The sequence below is a fragment of the Atractosteus spatula genome, chromosome 7 (assembly GCF_055471065.1).
Source record: "Atractosteus spatula isolate fAtrSpa1 chromosome 7, fAtrSpa1.hap1, whole genome shotgun sequence".
NCBI lineage: Eukaryota > Metazoa > Chordata > Actinopteri > Semionotiformes > Lepisosteidae > Atractosteus > Atractosteus spatula.
The window spans coordinates 21,479,245-21,497,942 of NC_142712.1; the positions used below are offsets into that span (position 1 = coordinate 21,479,245).

An 18,698-nucleotide genomic window follows, 5' to 3' on the forward strand; every position below is an offset into this window, starting at 1 on the left:
ATAACAGATCCTATATCTTGAAAGATTTCTCAGACCATCCTATTTCTAAAAGTATATCTGCTGTAGAAAGGTATCTTTTACGGCAATTACAAAAAAAAAAAACAAAGCCTTACAGTGCATATTTTTGTTAATGTAATGTTCTGTTCAGATGACAAAAGTAATATATGAAAATAAAATAAACAGTAAATATTTCAAAGAAAGTAATGTTCGAAATACTGGAGAACTCAGTGTACGTACTTCTCATCTGAAGAATAAACTGGCAGTACAGTGTGATTCATGTCAGCATGCTTTTTTAAATAATCACTAAGCGTGCCCTCTGCTTTCTCAGCTATTTTTCAGAAGCAATGGAAAAGGGAGGATAAGAAAAGAGTCCGTGAGTGTGTGCAGGTGTGTGTGGGATGGAGAGGATAATGCAGTAAAAACCTTGAACATGTGACAGAATTAGGCACAAGGAAGAACCAGACAAACTGAAGTACGCTTGCTGCCTCCCACATTGCCCAAGGAAAAGGAAACCTTTCACGCTGACAAACGACAATTCCCCAAACAGCTCATAAGTGCTGTACGAGCAGAGACTCTTGCCTAGCAAACAAAAATTTAATCAAGAACGCTTAACGGGTATTGAAGCTTAGAGGGCAAGTGTACGGATCTTCTGCACCTCAGCCTGCGAGGGAAATTTCTCTCTTGCAGCAGCGAATCAGAATTCACATCTCTGTAGGAGGCTGGAGGCAGGAAAGCTGGAAAACTAAAGAGTTTTCAGCAGCACTGGGAGGCAAGACGCAAGAACACCCCCAGCCCCTCGCCACCGTCCATCTGTGCTGCTAATCCCAGCTGTCGTGCAATTCTTTGAAAGCTCATGAAAGAAATGAACAGCCAAAACATTTATTTTTGGAGAAGTGAAAATTGCCTTGTTTTGACTATATATAAGCTTCCACTAGAGAAAGAAAAGTCACACTTGGGGAGATGCACACTTTTTCAGAATTACACTGCTGTAGTTACAACTGCTACTCTAAAAAGATTTAAAAGGTAATGACCCTTTACACTAAATCACTAATGGCAAACTCAAGTACTGTAATTGATTAGGAAGCAATGACAATAACTGCAGTGAATTTTTTTAAATACAACCAAGATTTTATTCTATTAAGTTATAGAAACAATATTTATATGTTCCATTTCACCCCATTATTCCAAAACTCCCATTTATTTTATTAAATGTTAAAACCACCATACAAAAAATATTATATCTTTCATTTAATTTGTGAGCGAAAAACTTAAGCTGTAGGTCAGTTAAGAACATGTATTGAGAATAAATTAATTTTAGGAATAAATTAGTTTTAGAATTGTTCTAGAGTTCTTTCAATCTCATTTAAAAAGTCTGACAGAAAACAATTCTAGAAACTTTTTTTTGAGACTCTCAGTCAAGGGCTTAAAGTGAGTCCTTTAATACCATTCAGCTTCTTCAAAAAAGGTCTTCTTCAATGTTAACTCACCTTGAATGCTAATATCCATCTGTTTGTGCTGATGTCCGATATCATTTGCCACTTCACACTGGTATATCCCAGAGTCATTGCGGTCCAGTGCTCTATTGAAACTCAGGGTACCATTAACTATTTGCACACCCGGAGGCAAGTCTTTATCTAGCCTAGAATAGAAAAAAATAAAAATTAATTTACTGTACAACAGAATTCACAACACAGTAGTGAACAAGGTGTCAGTAAAACAAGTACTGTACATCTAGCTGCAATAACACAGACCAAATTGAAGATGACTACACAAGTGCAGCATTCTGAGACAATTCAGAAGGCATTTTAGCTGTGTGGTGCATAAGACAGCAATTTCAGTTCCTGATGATGAGACTTGAGATGTGTCCATTTTAAACCATAATGGGGCATACAGATACCTAAATCCACACATTTTCTAACCCCTTTATCCAAAACAGGGTCACAGAGGAGCCAGAGCCTCCTGTTGAAATTTGTGGTGTGCTGCTTAGGTGGGACAAAGTTTTGAATATCAACTTGCATAGTGCCCTGTAACAATCTTCTGAAAACCTTCTTCATAAGCAATGCCTGAAGCTGCGTGATGAAATGGTGGACATAACCAAAAAATGCAGCTATACTGTGCTTAAGAATCCCACTCAACTGGACACTGGTCTGAAAATGATTAATATTCTGAATGCTTGTATTTTCATAAGGCTGTTGAAAAGGATAAAATCATCCTGTGATTGCACCCTCTAAAACAACAATGCACTGCACAATAGATACATACACGTACTATACTTCACAATGTCAGTTGTGAATTTTTGTTTTGGAGGGGTAAAGATTAAATCTACTGTTCTTATATTTTCAGATCAATTTTATTTTGTATAGTTCTCTTCAAAAGTTGTCACACAGCACTTTCACAATTATTTACACAGACTGCATACAGGGTTGCACAATACAACAAGTCATAAGGAAATCAGTGTAAAGTACTTTAATGTATCATAGATTAAAAGTGTAACCATCAGGTGTGAAGGATACTTGTATATAACAGTACAGTGGTAAGTAAAACATTAATTCTATCAAATTCTTCAAAAAAGATATTGGATGTACTGTACACCAACAACTGTCCTTTAAACATTTAATTTTTTGTCACCTGTCCCTTTTACTTTTTTGTCCTTATATAAATGTCAGAAAAACCACTTCTAAATGCAGATTAATCTGGATCACTGAAGTGATGGACATGGGCTGCAGTGAAATTCACCCCAGTAAATATATTGATTTAAAATTGGCAGGAGCGGGTGAACAAGAAACCTTGGACGCACAATATCAGAGAAATGGTCATGGACTATTTCTCTCCATTGTTTGGGCTCCTGTTTTCGCAATTTAGCTGTTGTAGTCCCAGCTGTATTACATTTGCTGTTTAAACTGCCAATATCAACCCACCAATCAAAGCCTAAAACAAAAAATCGAAATCCTACAAGCACATCACAGACGTGTTTGGAGTGCAAGCTGTGGTTAAACACTTCTACTCAGCGAAACGGTTTGCTGTAAGTTCCCCTGCCTCTTGCCTACCTGGTCCAGATGTATCTTGCTGGTGGAGGGTTGGCATCGGCTTGACACACAAGCTGAACATTTTCTCTGCCAACAAACCAATTATTGTCATACCCTTTTATCTGAATAACAGGTGCATCTGGAAGGAAAATATTTAGTTACTTGTCAGTACAGCAGTAAAAAAATAGGGATCAGTCACATACTGTACATAGCTTCATAGTTACCGTGACTCTTGGGGTAATGCCTAAAAAAAAATTCACAGCTGAGTAGAGTATGCGAGAATCCTGCTGTGGATATGGAAATTAATTATGGTAAAGCACAGCTCCTAATGTTCATAAAACAGACACACCATACAGGTACCTGAGAATGAATACCTAATGTGAAATCACTGTGCTGTCACAGGCACCACCGACATAATTCAAAGACCTGCTTAGTCGAACCCCTTTAGGTGGCATGGCCCATTATACACTTGTGTATACACTTTCCTAGCAGAAGCACAGCATCCCTGCCCCATCATAAAAGGACCAATTTCTCTGCTGCTGTTGCACAACTCAACCAAAACACAGGCTGGCAAACGACAAATTCCCTAAGACATTGGACAATGTTTCTAAAAAAGTAATTCTATATGACAGAGTTGGAGAAAAACATTACTTTATGTTCAAATTACATGTGTTGTCAGAAAACATTAATAGAGATTCTGAGGGAGACATTGCATTGTGGTACCATCAAATCTGCTGTAATGTAAAAGCTGCATGTAAAAAAACTTATTCTGACGTGCAGACTGCATACACCCTCCACTCCTCTACACAGTTATATACAATCACACATAGAAGAAACGTAGCTCTGCTGCACTAAAAAATGACATTTGTTTTACATCACATTTAGATTTAGACTCTTATGTAACTGAACATCGATCATCTATATAAAGATGAAGGAGCTGGAAATCTTTGTCTGTTTAAGAACCAAAAGCCTCAGATTGCTGCTGTCACTTCCTGTTGTTTATGTCAACTGTATTCAAAGTGTTATTCTAGATTCCTGTAACTTATATTTGCTGAAAACAAGGATTGTGCAGTCATCAGCTTTTGGATACTTAAGAAAAATGAACCAATGAAATTTACAAACATGTTTTGACAATCTACAGCATGATACATTGATTTCTGATCCTGCATCCTGCGCCCTTCAGACTCCACATAACAAAACTAAATTGAAGCTGAAATGCTGCTGGAAAACAAGAAAGGTTACAAAAGCGAGCACCCTACCCAAACCATCTTGGTCATTTTGTTGCTAGCACAGGAGCTTGTTTTAAGGACACCTCAAGTGGCCTAACCTAATGATTTACATGGCTTACAGAATTGGGACCAACACCAGGTACTGTATATCTAAAACTAGGAAACGATGGACAGATGGACCCCAGTCTAGCAGTGTTTAAGCCATGGCATCACTTCAGTATGATTAAAAACTGTAACTGTAAAAAGTAACAGAACATGTAAAAAGACTAGTTAACATTCCCAGAACTGTACATCATAACCCCTTGTAATACTTAGGAAAAGTGATTACCAGTGCACAATTACAATATTAGTAATTCTTTGCACATACATAGTGGTTTTTTTATCCTGAATTTTGGCAATTTTCCACTATTTTAGAATCTACTTTTAACATTATTTGTGCCCTTTCTATGGGCCAAAACCACATCAGAGTTTGCCTAGTCATTATAAGTAGTAATATTAATGTTGATCTGAGAATTCTTTTTCCTACCATAAATTTTGCACATTTTAATTAGACATTTTCTCCCTTATGCTACCTTAGTAGTTGACAATGTTGCAAGCAATAAATTAAAATCCTGGCTTGGGAATCTAGTGGGGGGGATGGGACAGATAAAACAATCTTAGTAAAGACATTTACTCATAATTAATGCAGATATTATGCAGGCTACCAGAAGCATGTCGTAAAGCTTGGAGAAAACGCCTCAAAGTAGCAGAACAAGCATACCTGTCCCTGTCACAAGGGCTAATGCCGATGAAAACTGTATGTAAATAGTCAGTTCACACAGATGAGTGGCTTTGAGGGGGAATTTTAATTCCTTTGGCACATGTTATGAATCACAAGAGAAAACCCACACAGCATCAGGTCAGGTTTTTTAAGCAGTACATTCACATCTTAATTTCTAGTGTCTAGCCCATTACCAGAGTTGTGCTGGTTTGACCTGCCTCACACTTGACACTGTTTAATAAGCAACTGCAAAGAGTCAGGATATTCTCCTTCATAACCTCACCCTTGTGAATTACCCATGCAGTTCTCTAGCAGCATTAAGCACAGCTTAATCAATATTTAATAACACCCCTTCATTACAGTCTAAAACAGTGCAAACAGATACATTCCCCGAGTCAGTGGGTACATGCATAAATGACTCCAATGTTAAAAAAATATTTTCTAATGGAAAGTTTTACAGGAGGAAAAAGTGCCTGTGTTTGACATCCACAGGGAAGGAAAATTAAGCACATTTTGGAACACGTGCACGGGGAACTGCACTCTTTTCTGATGCATGCTGCACTGACCATTTTCTGCATGAAGCACAAAAACAGAAGCACCATTTCTATGTTTTAGAAGTAGTGTATGTATTCTGAGATGTAAAAAATCACTTTACAGGATTATAGTCTACTGTTAACATTAAGAACATGTTAAAACATGTATCAAATAGGAATATCAAATTTTACTATTTTATTACAAGTATAAAGAACAATTTAAGCTTTAAGACTGCAAAGATACAGTACCATACTGTAAGCTTGAAAAATCCACATACAGTATGCTGTGATCATCACAGGGAAGGCAAGAGCTGGCCGACAGGCTGTGCTGCCATTCTGCAACAATGCTGATTGGCTAAAATCCAGTGTGTGCTGGTAGGGGCACTGTGATTGGCAGGTTTGTCATGCTACAGCACCTAATGAGAAAAAGGCTTTGTGCTTACAACTCGTATAGAAATCTATTACATGAAGTAATGTCAATTTAAGCAACTTACTAACTTACTAATGATTTGGTTGTCAGCATGTACAGTAAGTGTCAGTTTTATCATTTTCTATAAGGAAAGATTTCTGTTAGTATTTTTTTGATGAAACTGTGCTCACAGTTTGTGTTGTTGGCAATGCATTCAGTGAAGGAGTTCTCTGTGTACAATAAAAAAAGTTATTTTGAGCAACATTCTATCAACATTATAAAATCGTGCATACGATCAAAGGCTTGCTGTAGTTAAAGAAAGATAGATAATACTTTATTAATCCCATAGGGAAATTGGAGAAAGAAACTTTTAATTGCAAAATAATGAGCAACAAATGTGGGATCTGTTGGTAAAACAAAAGACCTCTCCAGATTAGATGGCTAAATGTAATCCAATTTCAGGGATGCTGAATTCATTTGTTTTACTGCCTTAATTAAGCCAAAAGAGCTCAGAGGATTTTCTTTAAATGCAACAAACAAACTGCTATGTGGAAGGACTGGTAAAGGTATTAATGAGGTAGCTGACCTTTATACTGCATCTTTAATGAAAAAGAACAATGGAAATTCAATTTTTCAGTTTTCTAATCATGATTTTTAAACTCATGAATCAAAAAATGTAGTTAAAATGGGTGCAAGATGTACAATATTGGGATATAATGATGGGAAAGTACACATGCCAATTCCACTTTATATGGAAAATGTCACACCACCTCAAGGCCTGCAGAAGTATAGACCCTGATACAATTTTGAAATTTTAAATGTCAATACATAACGTAACAATTATATTTAACCCCCTCCTCACAAATACAGCATCGGGTGAAATGTTAAAGTTCAAGTTAAGCTGCATTCTGCTGACAGCGATACCCTTCATTAGCTAAAAGTTTAATTTCAAAGCTCGTCATGTAGGATTTCCTCTCAGCAGCCATAGCGATCACCAGAATTTTTAATAGTCCACAATAATATTATTGTGTAATTTTTACACTACAGCTATTAAATTATAATGTGATTTGCAAAATATTTCCACTTTTCTGTAATGTTTATTTTTATAATACTTTATTACTTCCTGAAACATCAAAAAATAACAGTCCATATGACAAATATTCTCTTTAAGGTGTGGTTTGCAAGCTTAAGAACCAGTTTTATTATTTCCCAATTAAGAAGCTGACAAATAAGCTGAAACACTTTGCAATTAAAAAAGGTCGGTCGACTTACACTGCACATTGAGGACATAAGGAATCCGGAACTCCGTCTCCAAGGCCGGGTGCCGAACCACGCAAGTGAGCTTCCTGCCTTGCACAAGCCGCGTTGGCTTCCATCTGTACTGCACCTCCATCGTGCTGGTGCCATTGGCCTCGTCGATGTACTTGACCACCGGACGCCCAAACAGATCAGACTCCCAGGACACCTCTGCGCGGGGCTTGCCTCTCTCTGCCGTGCACGTCGCCACCACCGTTTCGTTGCCACCGTCGATCAGGGGCGCAGAGCCTGCTGACACGTACACCTTGGGCTCCACTGGAAGGGGACAAAGACCAAAGAAGCTTAGTACTGCGTTTTGGAAAGGAAGCACTGCCATAGAGGAGGGTTATTTTAGGAACTTCCTGAACCTTCCGTTTCTCAGGTGATGTTAAAACGGAGACCCAAGTTCTTCAATGAGCCTGAATGAACCATGAACACAACTGTCATGCAACTGTCACTAGAAAGCACTCACCTTGCCAATCTGATCAAGTTGATTAAAACTGTCCCTGGAGCAGGCCTCAGCAACAAAGCGAGATTAGAAAAGGAGGACAATCTAACCACCTGTACAATGCCTTTTCTCATCCTGGATCACACAATGAAAAACAAGGTCGGGCGTCTCCTATTTCTAGTGAAGATAAATCCACCTGATAAAGAACACCATACAGCTTTCCCGTGTCTTCATTCAACAGAACTTTTAAGACTCCTTAACTTGTAGGCAATTGTTTTTTTTTGCCATTACGCATTACTTAACAAGGCATGGGTAACTACAGCGAAACAAGAACATGAGAGCACAACTACATTATGAGGAAGTGGTGAGGACTGAGAATAGGAATCGCTTCTTCACACATAGGGGTCAACATCTAGAGCAAGTTCCCAAGTCATGTTATTGAAGCCATTTCCCTGGGGAACTTCAAGAAATAACCTGATGAGATCTCTGAGTCGGTAAGCTATGGCAAATCAAATGAGCACATTGTAGCATTTGACTTAAGGAAGCCATTTGAATAATCTCGCATAAAACAACCTGTTCAAAGCCATAATGTTGCAAATCAACTTCTAATAAAGGATTTAAGGACCCCTCTGATCTAATTACTTTCACAGAAATGTGAACAATACAATGAAAATCATGTGTACAGAAATCAGTACTTTTGTTTAGAATTTTGTATTTAGGTTTTACATTACATTTGATTATTTTAGTGAAGCTGAAATAAGAAAATTCTGCCACTTTACAGTTACAATACTTCAAATAATTCAGTTGGCACAGATTTGTTTCTTGTCAGTTTTTTTTATATATACAGTATGTCAACGCCTGACAACATGATGGGGTTTCTGTTGAGTACTTAGAGCCCCTGCTGAATTCAGAAGTATAGTGAAGGTATCAACCATTTGTATAAACCAGTTCAGTGTGCCTTTCAGTATATCAAAGACTTTGAAATCCAACACAAAAACATGATCTGTCTTAACCAGTTGTCTGTTAAAAAGTCTCTTTCCCTCTCAAAACAGCTGAAAAACATTTTGGTGTGTTTATATTACTAAATCAGGTACTAAGCAAAGATTAAGTCTATTACAATTTTTCATGTTCTGAAAACAGAATGGTCAGCTCATGTGTATTTTTCTTTATTAAGAATAAAATTAGCCAAGATGTTACTTTTTAGTCACACTAAACAAATAATGCTAGTGGATTTTAAATGAAAATTTATATTTGATTTTGAAACTAATCATAACACACAGCCTTCAACAGAAAGAAAAAAATGGATTTATTACTGTTATTACAAAATCCTAAGCAGACCTAGACTGAAACTATCTAATAGACATTCATCAGAAAACACTAAATCATTGTACATACAGTGATTAGAATTTTTGTTTACAGATGCCCACAAAGTCTGCACGTCTCCATACCCCAACAGGCTTGGTCTAAACTTAACTTCCTTTGATAGCAGGTACTGTATAACTATATAGTGTGAAATGAAAAAGTACCCCTGGAGCAGGCTGCTGCAACAAAGCGAGAGAGCAAAGGAGGACTAACTAACCACCATTCCGCACTGTTATCTGTGCAAGTACAAGTAAATTGACTAAGATCCACCTGCTAGACTCCAGAAATAAGCATCTCTGCTAATGCACACTTTTTCGTTATTCACTTTTAATCACGTTAATGTATTAGAAAACCGCTATTGTTATTGGCGGCAATAGCAGTAATGAGGGGATAAGGGGTTTCTTTCAGAATTGTGAAGAACTGCTTGGATGTCAGGTTGGCTGATCAGTTCCTATGGTGCATTTTCATTGCATAGAGTTTTATTTACAGTAGACTGACAAAAAAAGTTAGTACACAAACGTGTGACAAAAGGTATTAAAACAAATTATAATAATTTACAGCTTCGATCATTTATGATCTGTAAAGCATAAAAAAAGTTTTGTGTAGCAAATAAAACTAAAGTCCATTAAATGAAATTATATTTTACGTTAAACAGTCTGTAAAAAACCCTGAAACGTTTTAGTTGTACTTGAAACTACAAGGTCTTATTGAGTTTAATTTGTTTGCTGTGGATTCAATATGAAACTAGCTTTCCTGGCTAATGCATTCAGAGTTCCTATACTCAAACAGTTTAAATGAATGCACTTGTCACAACAAAAGTCTTCTCTGTGGCACAAGAGCCCAAGGGAAATTGTATTCAGCACAAGAGAAGGGCTGGGAATGAATGGCAGCTCAGTGCTAACTGATAACAGTCCCGGGGCTGACAATGTGTTTGATGGTGCTTTCAACACTACTCTGGGGCAGCAAAGCAATGAAACATAAATATGCAGAAAGTGGGACTCTCAGCCTTAAGTGAACAAAGAAGAGGTGCAAACCAACGTATGTTCTCCCCATAGTCGTGTGGGTTAACGTTGGGCACTCCTGTTTCCTTGCACAGTCTAAAAACATAGCTGTAGTTTAACTGGCTTCTGGAAAAAATGGGCCCCAGGGTGAGTGTGTAAATGTCTGTGTTTTTGTGTCTCTCTGCCCTGTGATGGACTGGTGTCCTATTCAGGGTGTGGTCTGCCTTGTACCCGGTGTTTGCCGGGATAGGATCTGGCTCCCCTGCAACCCTGAATTGGAAGAACCAGTTAGAAAACTGATGGATCTGGTTGTCTTTTAATAATTTTAGGATGTACAGTCTTTACCCTTATATTTGTCCGATTTTATTGAACCATTTAAGATGCTTTTTAGCTACTTTTCATATAAACTGTGTGCTTCAAGATAAAATCTATTTAAACTACTGCCTTCCATTTTATATGGAGATATCATATCTATTCTATCCCATTTTAATTGTTTTAAACTCTCATTCATTCAAAATGCACCTTCCAGAAATTGTCAACTTTGGCTTTGGACTCAAACTGAACACTTTAAAAAAATATTTCAAAGCACACCATATTACCATATTATGATTACAGTTCCTTAACAATGGTTCTCTCACCTCTTTGTCTCATTCTGCCTCGACTGTTTGAAAACATGAGATCTATATAAGCATTTCCTCTTGCAGGTCCTCTGACAAACAGGGTAAGAAATCCGTTATTAACCATGTCTATCATTGCAGCTTCTTTTGCCTGTATTCCTATAGGTCTTTACCAATCTATACTGGGAAGGCTGTAGTCTCAACTAAAAACTACTACATTTGCACAGAAAATATTAATTTAATTACTGTTGATTTATAATCTGCATGTACATTTGGTAGTTTATAGCATACTCCTAAAACTAAACCTTTGGAACTTTTTAATCTCACCCACAGATTCAGTGATGCTTGATTCTTAAAATCTAAAAAAAAAAAGTGGATTAATTAATGTTAAATTTTATCTGCACCATTTTCAGTTAGTCAGGTTTCTGTGATTCCAGGGGCGCTGTATGAATGGCTGACCCTGCACTCTGACCCTAAGCTTCTCTCTCCCCGTCTGTGTGCTTGTGTCCCCATGTGTCTCATGGAGAGCAAGTCGGGATATGTGAAAAGAAATTCCTAATGCAAGAAATTGTATATGGCTAATAAAGTGATCAAATCTTATCTCTTAATTACCTGGGCACTTGTTCAACACTCTAACTCTCCCTAGGTCTTTGTTCACTATATAACTTTCTTTTAAATTATCTTTAGTTTCTACCCCCTTCCATTGTAGTTTGTGTGTTTCTGGTTTTTTTTGTGGATTCTTGTGCCAAGACAACTAATATTTATTTTTTTAATAAATATTTATGACCTGAGAGCCTGAGCCCTCAAGAGTGTGACCCTTAATTCACTTCTACAGTTTGTATTAAGTGTCTTGAGATTCACTCTATGAAGTAATATGTTCAGCTTTGGCCTGGTAGAGCTCCTCTGTAACATGCTCTTTTCCCTTTTCCTCAGGATTATTTAGGTTTTGAGGGTATCAAAGGTTACGTATCAGACCTACAGCACGGCCTGTAAAAGCAAAGGTTACAAAAAAAATGTATTTGGTGGCCTATCCAATGAAATCCAAACTTGTTTTGTCTGTCCTTATAAGCCGTTTGAGTGTTAATCCAAGACAATCTCGATGAAAGGACAGCTGTGGTATTTCGTGTCACAGTGGCTGTCAAGGAGCAACTTCAAGAGGATGGAAAATCAACTTAATCCACAGCTTTTCTAACCTGATCCCTCCACCAGGAACAACAGTCCCAGAAACTGACACAGACTGCTCCCAAAAATAGACAAGACACACACCTCATTTCTTCACCTCCTGTGAGTGAACCCACTCTGCATTCCCCCTACTCTAATTATAGGAAATCTTGTCCCCTCTAATCTGTTCCTCTGCTGATGCAGGACAGCAGTGGCAGGATATCCAGCCCAGACCCAACTCACTCACCAGGACTTGCAAAGAGGGAGTTTACCAAATGATTCTACTTGCTGGCTGGTGCAATAATTTGCCACCACTCACAGTAAAAATCTCCTGTCTATTTCCTTCAGCACACACTAACATCTCTCAGCTGCACTCTGCAGTCACAGGCATACAAGCTGTGCCACATTAAGCTCACAAACCATGACAAAGAGGTCACATGGCCATGTTTATAAAAAAGGAGCTCAAAGTTTGTTTACAACTTCAGTATTAATCTTACTTCACAAACATTAACACAGAGCTTCACAGAAGCCAAACCAATATCGTAACATCAAATCCATTTATAGGGTCTTTTAGATTAGGAAAGACACTTAGTTCGCACAACACCAGGCATGCACGGAGAAAACACAAATACTGCAGTAAGTGACACAGGTGTGAGAAGAATAGTTGTGGACATTCCAAGTCAAATAGGATAGTTCCCAATTCTGTTCCATTTTAGGATGGAAGGTCTGTAGAAAAGAAAAAGAGATACTATCCAGCTAAGTTACTCAGAGCAGTCTGTACCTGAATCACCTGAAAATTCTAGTGTTGCTATACTTTCTAGTACCGATGTGGGGTTGTGTATTTAAACTGAATGTTCAGCTTTGTCTATTCTTGTGCACTTTTCAACATCATTTTCATCTTGTTATAAGATGGCTTACAGATACAGCACATGTGCAGTGTGAGGACAGGTTGCTGGGTCTTGAGACATTCTTCAAAAGCTAAACCACAAAATAGCAAAGACACTGTTCCGCATATTTACACAGTTCTTAAAGTGAGCGATGAGCTGCAGCACACAGCTCTCTTCTGTGCGCGTCTGTGTGCTGCCGACGCACTGCACACGCAGACAGGAACAAGTGCTTTCAGAGTCCCATTCTGAAATATCGCTTTCACTTGGCGCACATTGACCTGGTTTACACACTTCTATTTTCCCAATCCTCTGGTTTGTGTCCTCCTGTTTATTCTTTGATGACATGGAATGCTAGTCTATCAGGTAAAAACTATAAACAGGTCCATTCAGCTTTACTCCTTTATTATTGTCAATATAGATTTCTTCAGCAACACAGCTAGATTAAACTCGCCAGCTCACAGCACAGACATCTGGAAAAAATTTGAACGTCTCTATGCTGCTCCCCTCTCCTTGAGCCAGCGGTCCTCTCTATCCAGCCACATCCCTTCCACCTCTGTCAAACTGTAGTTTTTCAGGGAAAGTGTGGTCAGCCAGAGTTTATCTGCGATACAGGACTACTTCCAACCCTTTCTTACTGTTAAGTCCATCACTGGACATCTAGGACTGCAAGTGTTTTCAGAGAATCAGGAATATACATATACTTCTGTTGCCAGCATGGAGGACACAAAATAAACCTGACGGAAAGAGACTAAGCAGGACCATTACTGGACATTGAGAAGAAGTGTTTTAGTTTTACAAGTTAAATTTAAAACTGAGAAAGAAAATAATCCACAGACAGACACGGCTAATGGCACCTAAAATCCCACTTTTTCTGCAGTCTGTACTATATAGCAAGGGTGGACAGTCCACAATGTTTGTTAAATATAAGAAGTATTGTGTGTTCCAGAAACGGACTACATACAGGATATCTCCAACCCTTTTTTCATCTCTTATTTGTAACTGTAATAATGTTATTATTAATCTGGCACAAACACAAATAATACTGCAATTGTGACATTCCCTCTACTTGCTTACTGCTGTAGAGGTTGTTCCACCAACAACCTAGAGGTCATGAATATTTATTGACCAATTTAGTGTCTTCTCATTGCAGCAGAACATGAGGATTCACAGGTTGAATACCTTATTTACCCTCTCTCCGCAGACAGTGGCTTAAGTGTAGGTGAAATAAAGAAACCTCTAAAAATTTGACTTGTTTTCCTCTCTTTCAGTGTAGCACATTCAAGTAGTAAAGACTTTGCAAGCAATGGCTTTTCCAACCGTATGAATCAGTGGATTTAAAAACCTTAAATAAAGCATGCAATGAGAGATAGTTTCAATTGCTGTTGAAGAACTTGTACTCTGTAGCCTTTTACTATTAGAGAACACATTAAAGTGTGCTTAAATCTTGATCCACTCATTTAGACATAATTTTCATTCGTCAGGGGCATGCAGGAACTGTTTCTTCCTGCAGTCCAACATACAGGCCATGGCCCCTAGCTCAAGTCTAAACTGCTTTAGTAGTTACTTATGGAGACACTAAAGCTTCATCTTGAAGGTTACGGTGGCAATATCGATTCCTTAAAAGGATGAAGTAAACGTATTGGGAATAATGAGAACTTCCAGACAATGAAAAGGAAATGGCTGATTATTAAATGAGTATTTCACTCAAGTGTAAGGAAGAAGTTGACCACTTGGCTCAGGCTGTGAATAGACAGTGATCTGTTTAATTAGCACAGAACAGGCACAAGTGCTACAGGTACTAGAAGCACTGAAGATAAATGGTACCATCAAATACTAGAGGAAAACTTCCAGCAGGACATGATCTAAAGCACAGCTACACTGGAGTGGCTTAAGAATAAGAAAGAATGATCCTAAAAGTGCCCTGCTATGGACTGGCATTCCTTTCAGGATGTATCCTTCCTTGTGACCACTGCTTGCCAGGATGGGCTCTGGCTCCCCCATGACCTTGAATTAGACAAAGTGGTTAGAATCTGGGTGGATGGATCTTCTTAAATGACCCAGTCAAAGTTCTGGCTTGAATCCTACAGATAATCTGTATAAAGATTTGAAAATTGCTGTCCATAACAGATCTCCAAGCAACCTGAGAGAGCTTAAGCAAATCTGCCAAGAAAAATGGGCATACCTGTACATTATATTAAGCCAGTGTGCAAAGTTAGTAACGAGTTAAGCAAAAAGACTTGTGGCTGTGATTGCTCCCAGAGGTGTTTCAAACAATGAGTTTGTGCTTCACTTTCAGTATGCTTTTGTACTTTTGTAGTTTTGTATCACCTTTGTAGTTTCCAAAAACAGGACACTATACAAATATTGAAAAATACTTTTGCAAGGAAGTGTCTGTGTAATACAGTTGTAACTGCTATAACTGATCTGTATTCAGGTGAAATTTCACGCACAGTGCAGTCTGACATTTGAGGTTTGACCACTCCAGATGTGTGGTGGACAGAGAGAAAAGGGGAAGCATGAACAGCATTTATAATCTATATTGTGTAGATGGCTGAATGAGAAAGAACACCCTACACTAAAGGTGTTGAAACAGGCTTTTACAGGCTTGATTTCTATAAGAACGTCAACTAGGAATCCCAGTGTGACAATATTGAGAACAGTCAGAAAAACTAAAAAAAAAAAATACTTAGGACCTCAGACTGATTTTAAAGGTTGGGGTGGTTCTGACACTATAAGAAACACTATATTAGCTGTTTCTTCAAGTGGGCAAAGCATGCATCCTGAGGATCATTTCTAGAACAGTAATAAAAGTTGTACTGTTCATTTCATGAAGATGAAAATCAGTTCATAATTAAAAGTCCTTTGATGCATTTGCTGCACTTAAAGAGATAAATACAACTGGTATTTTAATATTTGGCTTGCTGCTGTGACCTAAGCTATTCTTTTTTGGACTTTTATGTTTCTGCAGCAAATAAAAGTCTGGGAAGGCTCTGATCAGCTAATCTGTTTACAACCTCTGGCTCACAGGGTGGACAGGGTCCTACTGTATAACCTGGACATTGCTGGCCTCAAACTGGACCAGGCCTTCTGTCCACTGTGGTCGACACATTCTGAAAGATAGTATACAGATGGTCAGGCCAAACTCGGGGAAACTTCGGTCTGACTTGGGGACTACGCAAGGCTGAGGGAGGCACTATCAATGAGAGTTCTCCACCAATCCTACGGAGTTCTGGTGTTAATGAAAAGCTGAGAAGAAGCAGACCGATTCACAAGTTTCAAAGGAGAAGCGGCTGTTGTCTTCAGATGTCCCAGACAACTGCGTCTGTCCTGCGACTACTGTTGCTCAGTTAATGTTCAATATTACTTCAATGGGTACACAATTTACAAAGAGCTTGATAACGGATTAAGATTAAGATAACTAATTAAGAGAAGCGGATTAGAAATACATAAATTGTCATGAAGCTGTAACGTACATACCCATCACAGTGACCATGGTGGAGGCCTGCGTGTTGCCCAGAGGAAAGGTTGCCACCTTGCAGGTGTACACTCCAGTGTCAGCAAAGCCCACATCCTCCAACACAATGGTGGCATCTTCATTGGAGGGGTCCTTGAAGAACAGCCTCTTCTTGTAGTCTTCTGCAATCGAGATGCCGTAGATGGGATTGAAGACGGCTAGCGTGAGGGTGCTCCCGTTGTGCTTCCTCTCCCAGGAGGTCTGCGTCAAGCTCAGGTTCCGGCCCACCTCCACCGTGCACATCAGCGTGATGTTCTTCCCCAACACGGCTGTCACTCGGGGATCTACTATCACCTCATTAGAGCCGACACCTAGGAACACAGAAAGACACAGGGAAAAATTAAACACTAAAACAGATTTAGCTACAAGCCTGTGATCTTTCTTTGAACTGTTCATCCTGATAAACTCAATGTCAGCTTGCATTTGTGCAGCACAGGGGAATTCTAGAGGCTGCTGTGTCTGTTTAACAATACTGGCGGGAAAAGTGTCCAGCAGGGGCTCTCCCATCACACCATGGTGTAAGGATAACAAATATTCTTGTGTTCATGTCAAATTGAAAATTGGCCTTGATTTTAGAACGGTCAATCAACATCAGCATTAGGGTGCCTGTGCCAGTACAAGTAGAACAGGGATAGCAAATGCTTCTGATGCACCCACTGTTGTCTACTGTATGTTACACTGCAAGCTCTACATCTCTGCAAGAAATGGAGCTGCAATTGCAGGACAGAAGGCCATGGCATTGCAGGGATTGTTGTTGTGTAGCAAGCGGAGAACATGCTGGCAACCTCTCAGGCTTAATCCAACCCTGACGCTGCTTGGCAAATGTGCTCCATGTGCATGGGGATTCCCAGTCACTCCGCTAACGACACGCAGGAGACTAGGCTTGAACTGGGGAAAGCTGCTCCAAAATCAGTAACTTCACTGGCTGAGACGCACAGCACACCTGTACAGAGCACAGGGTACCTTAATTTTAGGATAAAAAAATCTTTGAAATGAGTAAAGAACATTTTTAGGTTCTTTTCATCTTACATCCACTTGCTCTTTAAGTGAAGAAAACATGAGATAGCTTTGCAAATGTTCTTATTTTTCCTACTACTACAAATTAAAGAATCAATATGAAGCCATAAATTTCAACAAAAGTAATTAGTGGAAAAAGCATTTTTACAATACAGAAGAATATTAAATAATACAAAGACTAAATTCAAACCAAGTGGGTCAGTTTAGCACAAGTAACTCCTGCACATGGCGGAACTTTGCCCATTCCAGTATGAAGTCACACAGGAAAAAGATGACTATTTTGAAAGCTACATGTACACAGTGTTATGTACTATTCAGGATGTGTGCAGCAGTCTTAATGACATTTTCTCATGTCATTTAAACAGCATGAAATGTGGCAAAGATTTAAGATGAACATCTGTTATAAAAGAGAATGCTAATATAAATCAAAGGCAGGTTTTTCAGTATGTTAGTTGGTGTCTTAGAAATTCAAGTTGGATTAGATAGAATTCTTGTCTGTTAATGAAGGTTACTTGTGGTTGAGATGAAAAATGTAGTTTACATACGCTATAATAAAAGTATTCCTTAGTTCAAAGGACTTGTACTCTAGCAACAAAAATAAACCCTATTGCTAGTTTCACTTCGGATAATTTCAGCATTCTAATTACATCTGAACTTTCAGCAGAATTAGGAACAACTAAAACTGTTAGGACATTAAGGTTTTTTTTGTTCACATCACCCTTTCAAGATTAATGTTGCTGTAAATGGCATAAGACAATAGCTAATGGACCATTCCGATTACTGTTGTTAAACACATTGTGCTTGACAAATTCTGCCTGTCAGTCACTCAGAACAAAAGATGGATTTGCCATTCCACTGTGGATTCGGGAGAGAGAGCTGCTGGTATGAGACTGCATATCAAAGACTCAAAACGCTACCTGTTCTCAGTGCACTAAGATCTTTTGGTAGACGTCAAAGATGTTCCTTGTTAGTGGAACTGTCACTAGCATTTAAGAATAGAGGAAACTCAGCAGTTTTTGCAGAGAGCTGCAGGGCAAGCTCGCTTTAGTGTAGCGCTTCATGCTGTGCGAGATTGTTTTATACTCAGCGAAGCAGGCCTTAATCCCAGACAATAATTAAGTGCAGCTCAGAAACATATTGAGTGCAAAAGGCAGCAAAAAGTCTTGTCTGGGCCACCCCTCTGTGTTTAGATTTTAATGAATAACTTTATAGTGCCCTGTCCCAGGACGTTTTACACAAACACCTTGCCAACAATGAAAAATGAAACAAATTTCATTTCTGGAACGAGATAAAACAACAAATTATTTGACTTTTTCCCCCCCTTCTACTGCTGCTTTAATCTCGGCTTTGCCCACAAAACACATTTCAACATATTGTAGCTATTTTCAGCTTGCTCCAACGCATGCTTCTAATGTGTAAACATTATTTACATGGGAGT

General features: G+C 38.6%; 1 protein-coding gene across 1 annotated transcript in view; it reads right to left on the minus strand.

Annotated features, from left to right (window-relative positions):
* The window catches only part of LOC148830723 (nectin-3-like protein), a 79,571-nt gene that overhangs the window by 6,777 nt on the left and 54,096 nt on the right, over nt 1-18,698 (minus strand). Inside the window, exons 2-5 of the mRNA XM_088920882.1 lie at nt 16,207-16,554; nt 7,230-7,529; nt 3,048-3,165; nt 1,488-1,639 (exon numbers count right to left, since the gene is read on the minus strand). Coding sequence (XP_088777008.1) covers nt 1,488-1,639; nt 3,048-3,165; nt 7,230-7,529; nt 16,207-16,554 — 918 coding nt within the window. The remainder of the gene's footprint in view (nt 1-1,487; nt 1,640-3,047; nt 3,166-7,229; nt 7,530-16,206; nt 16,555-18,698) is intronic.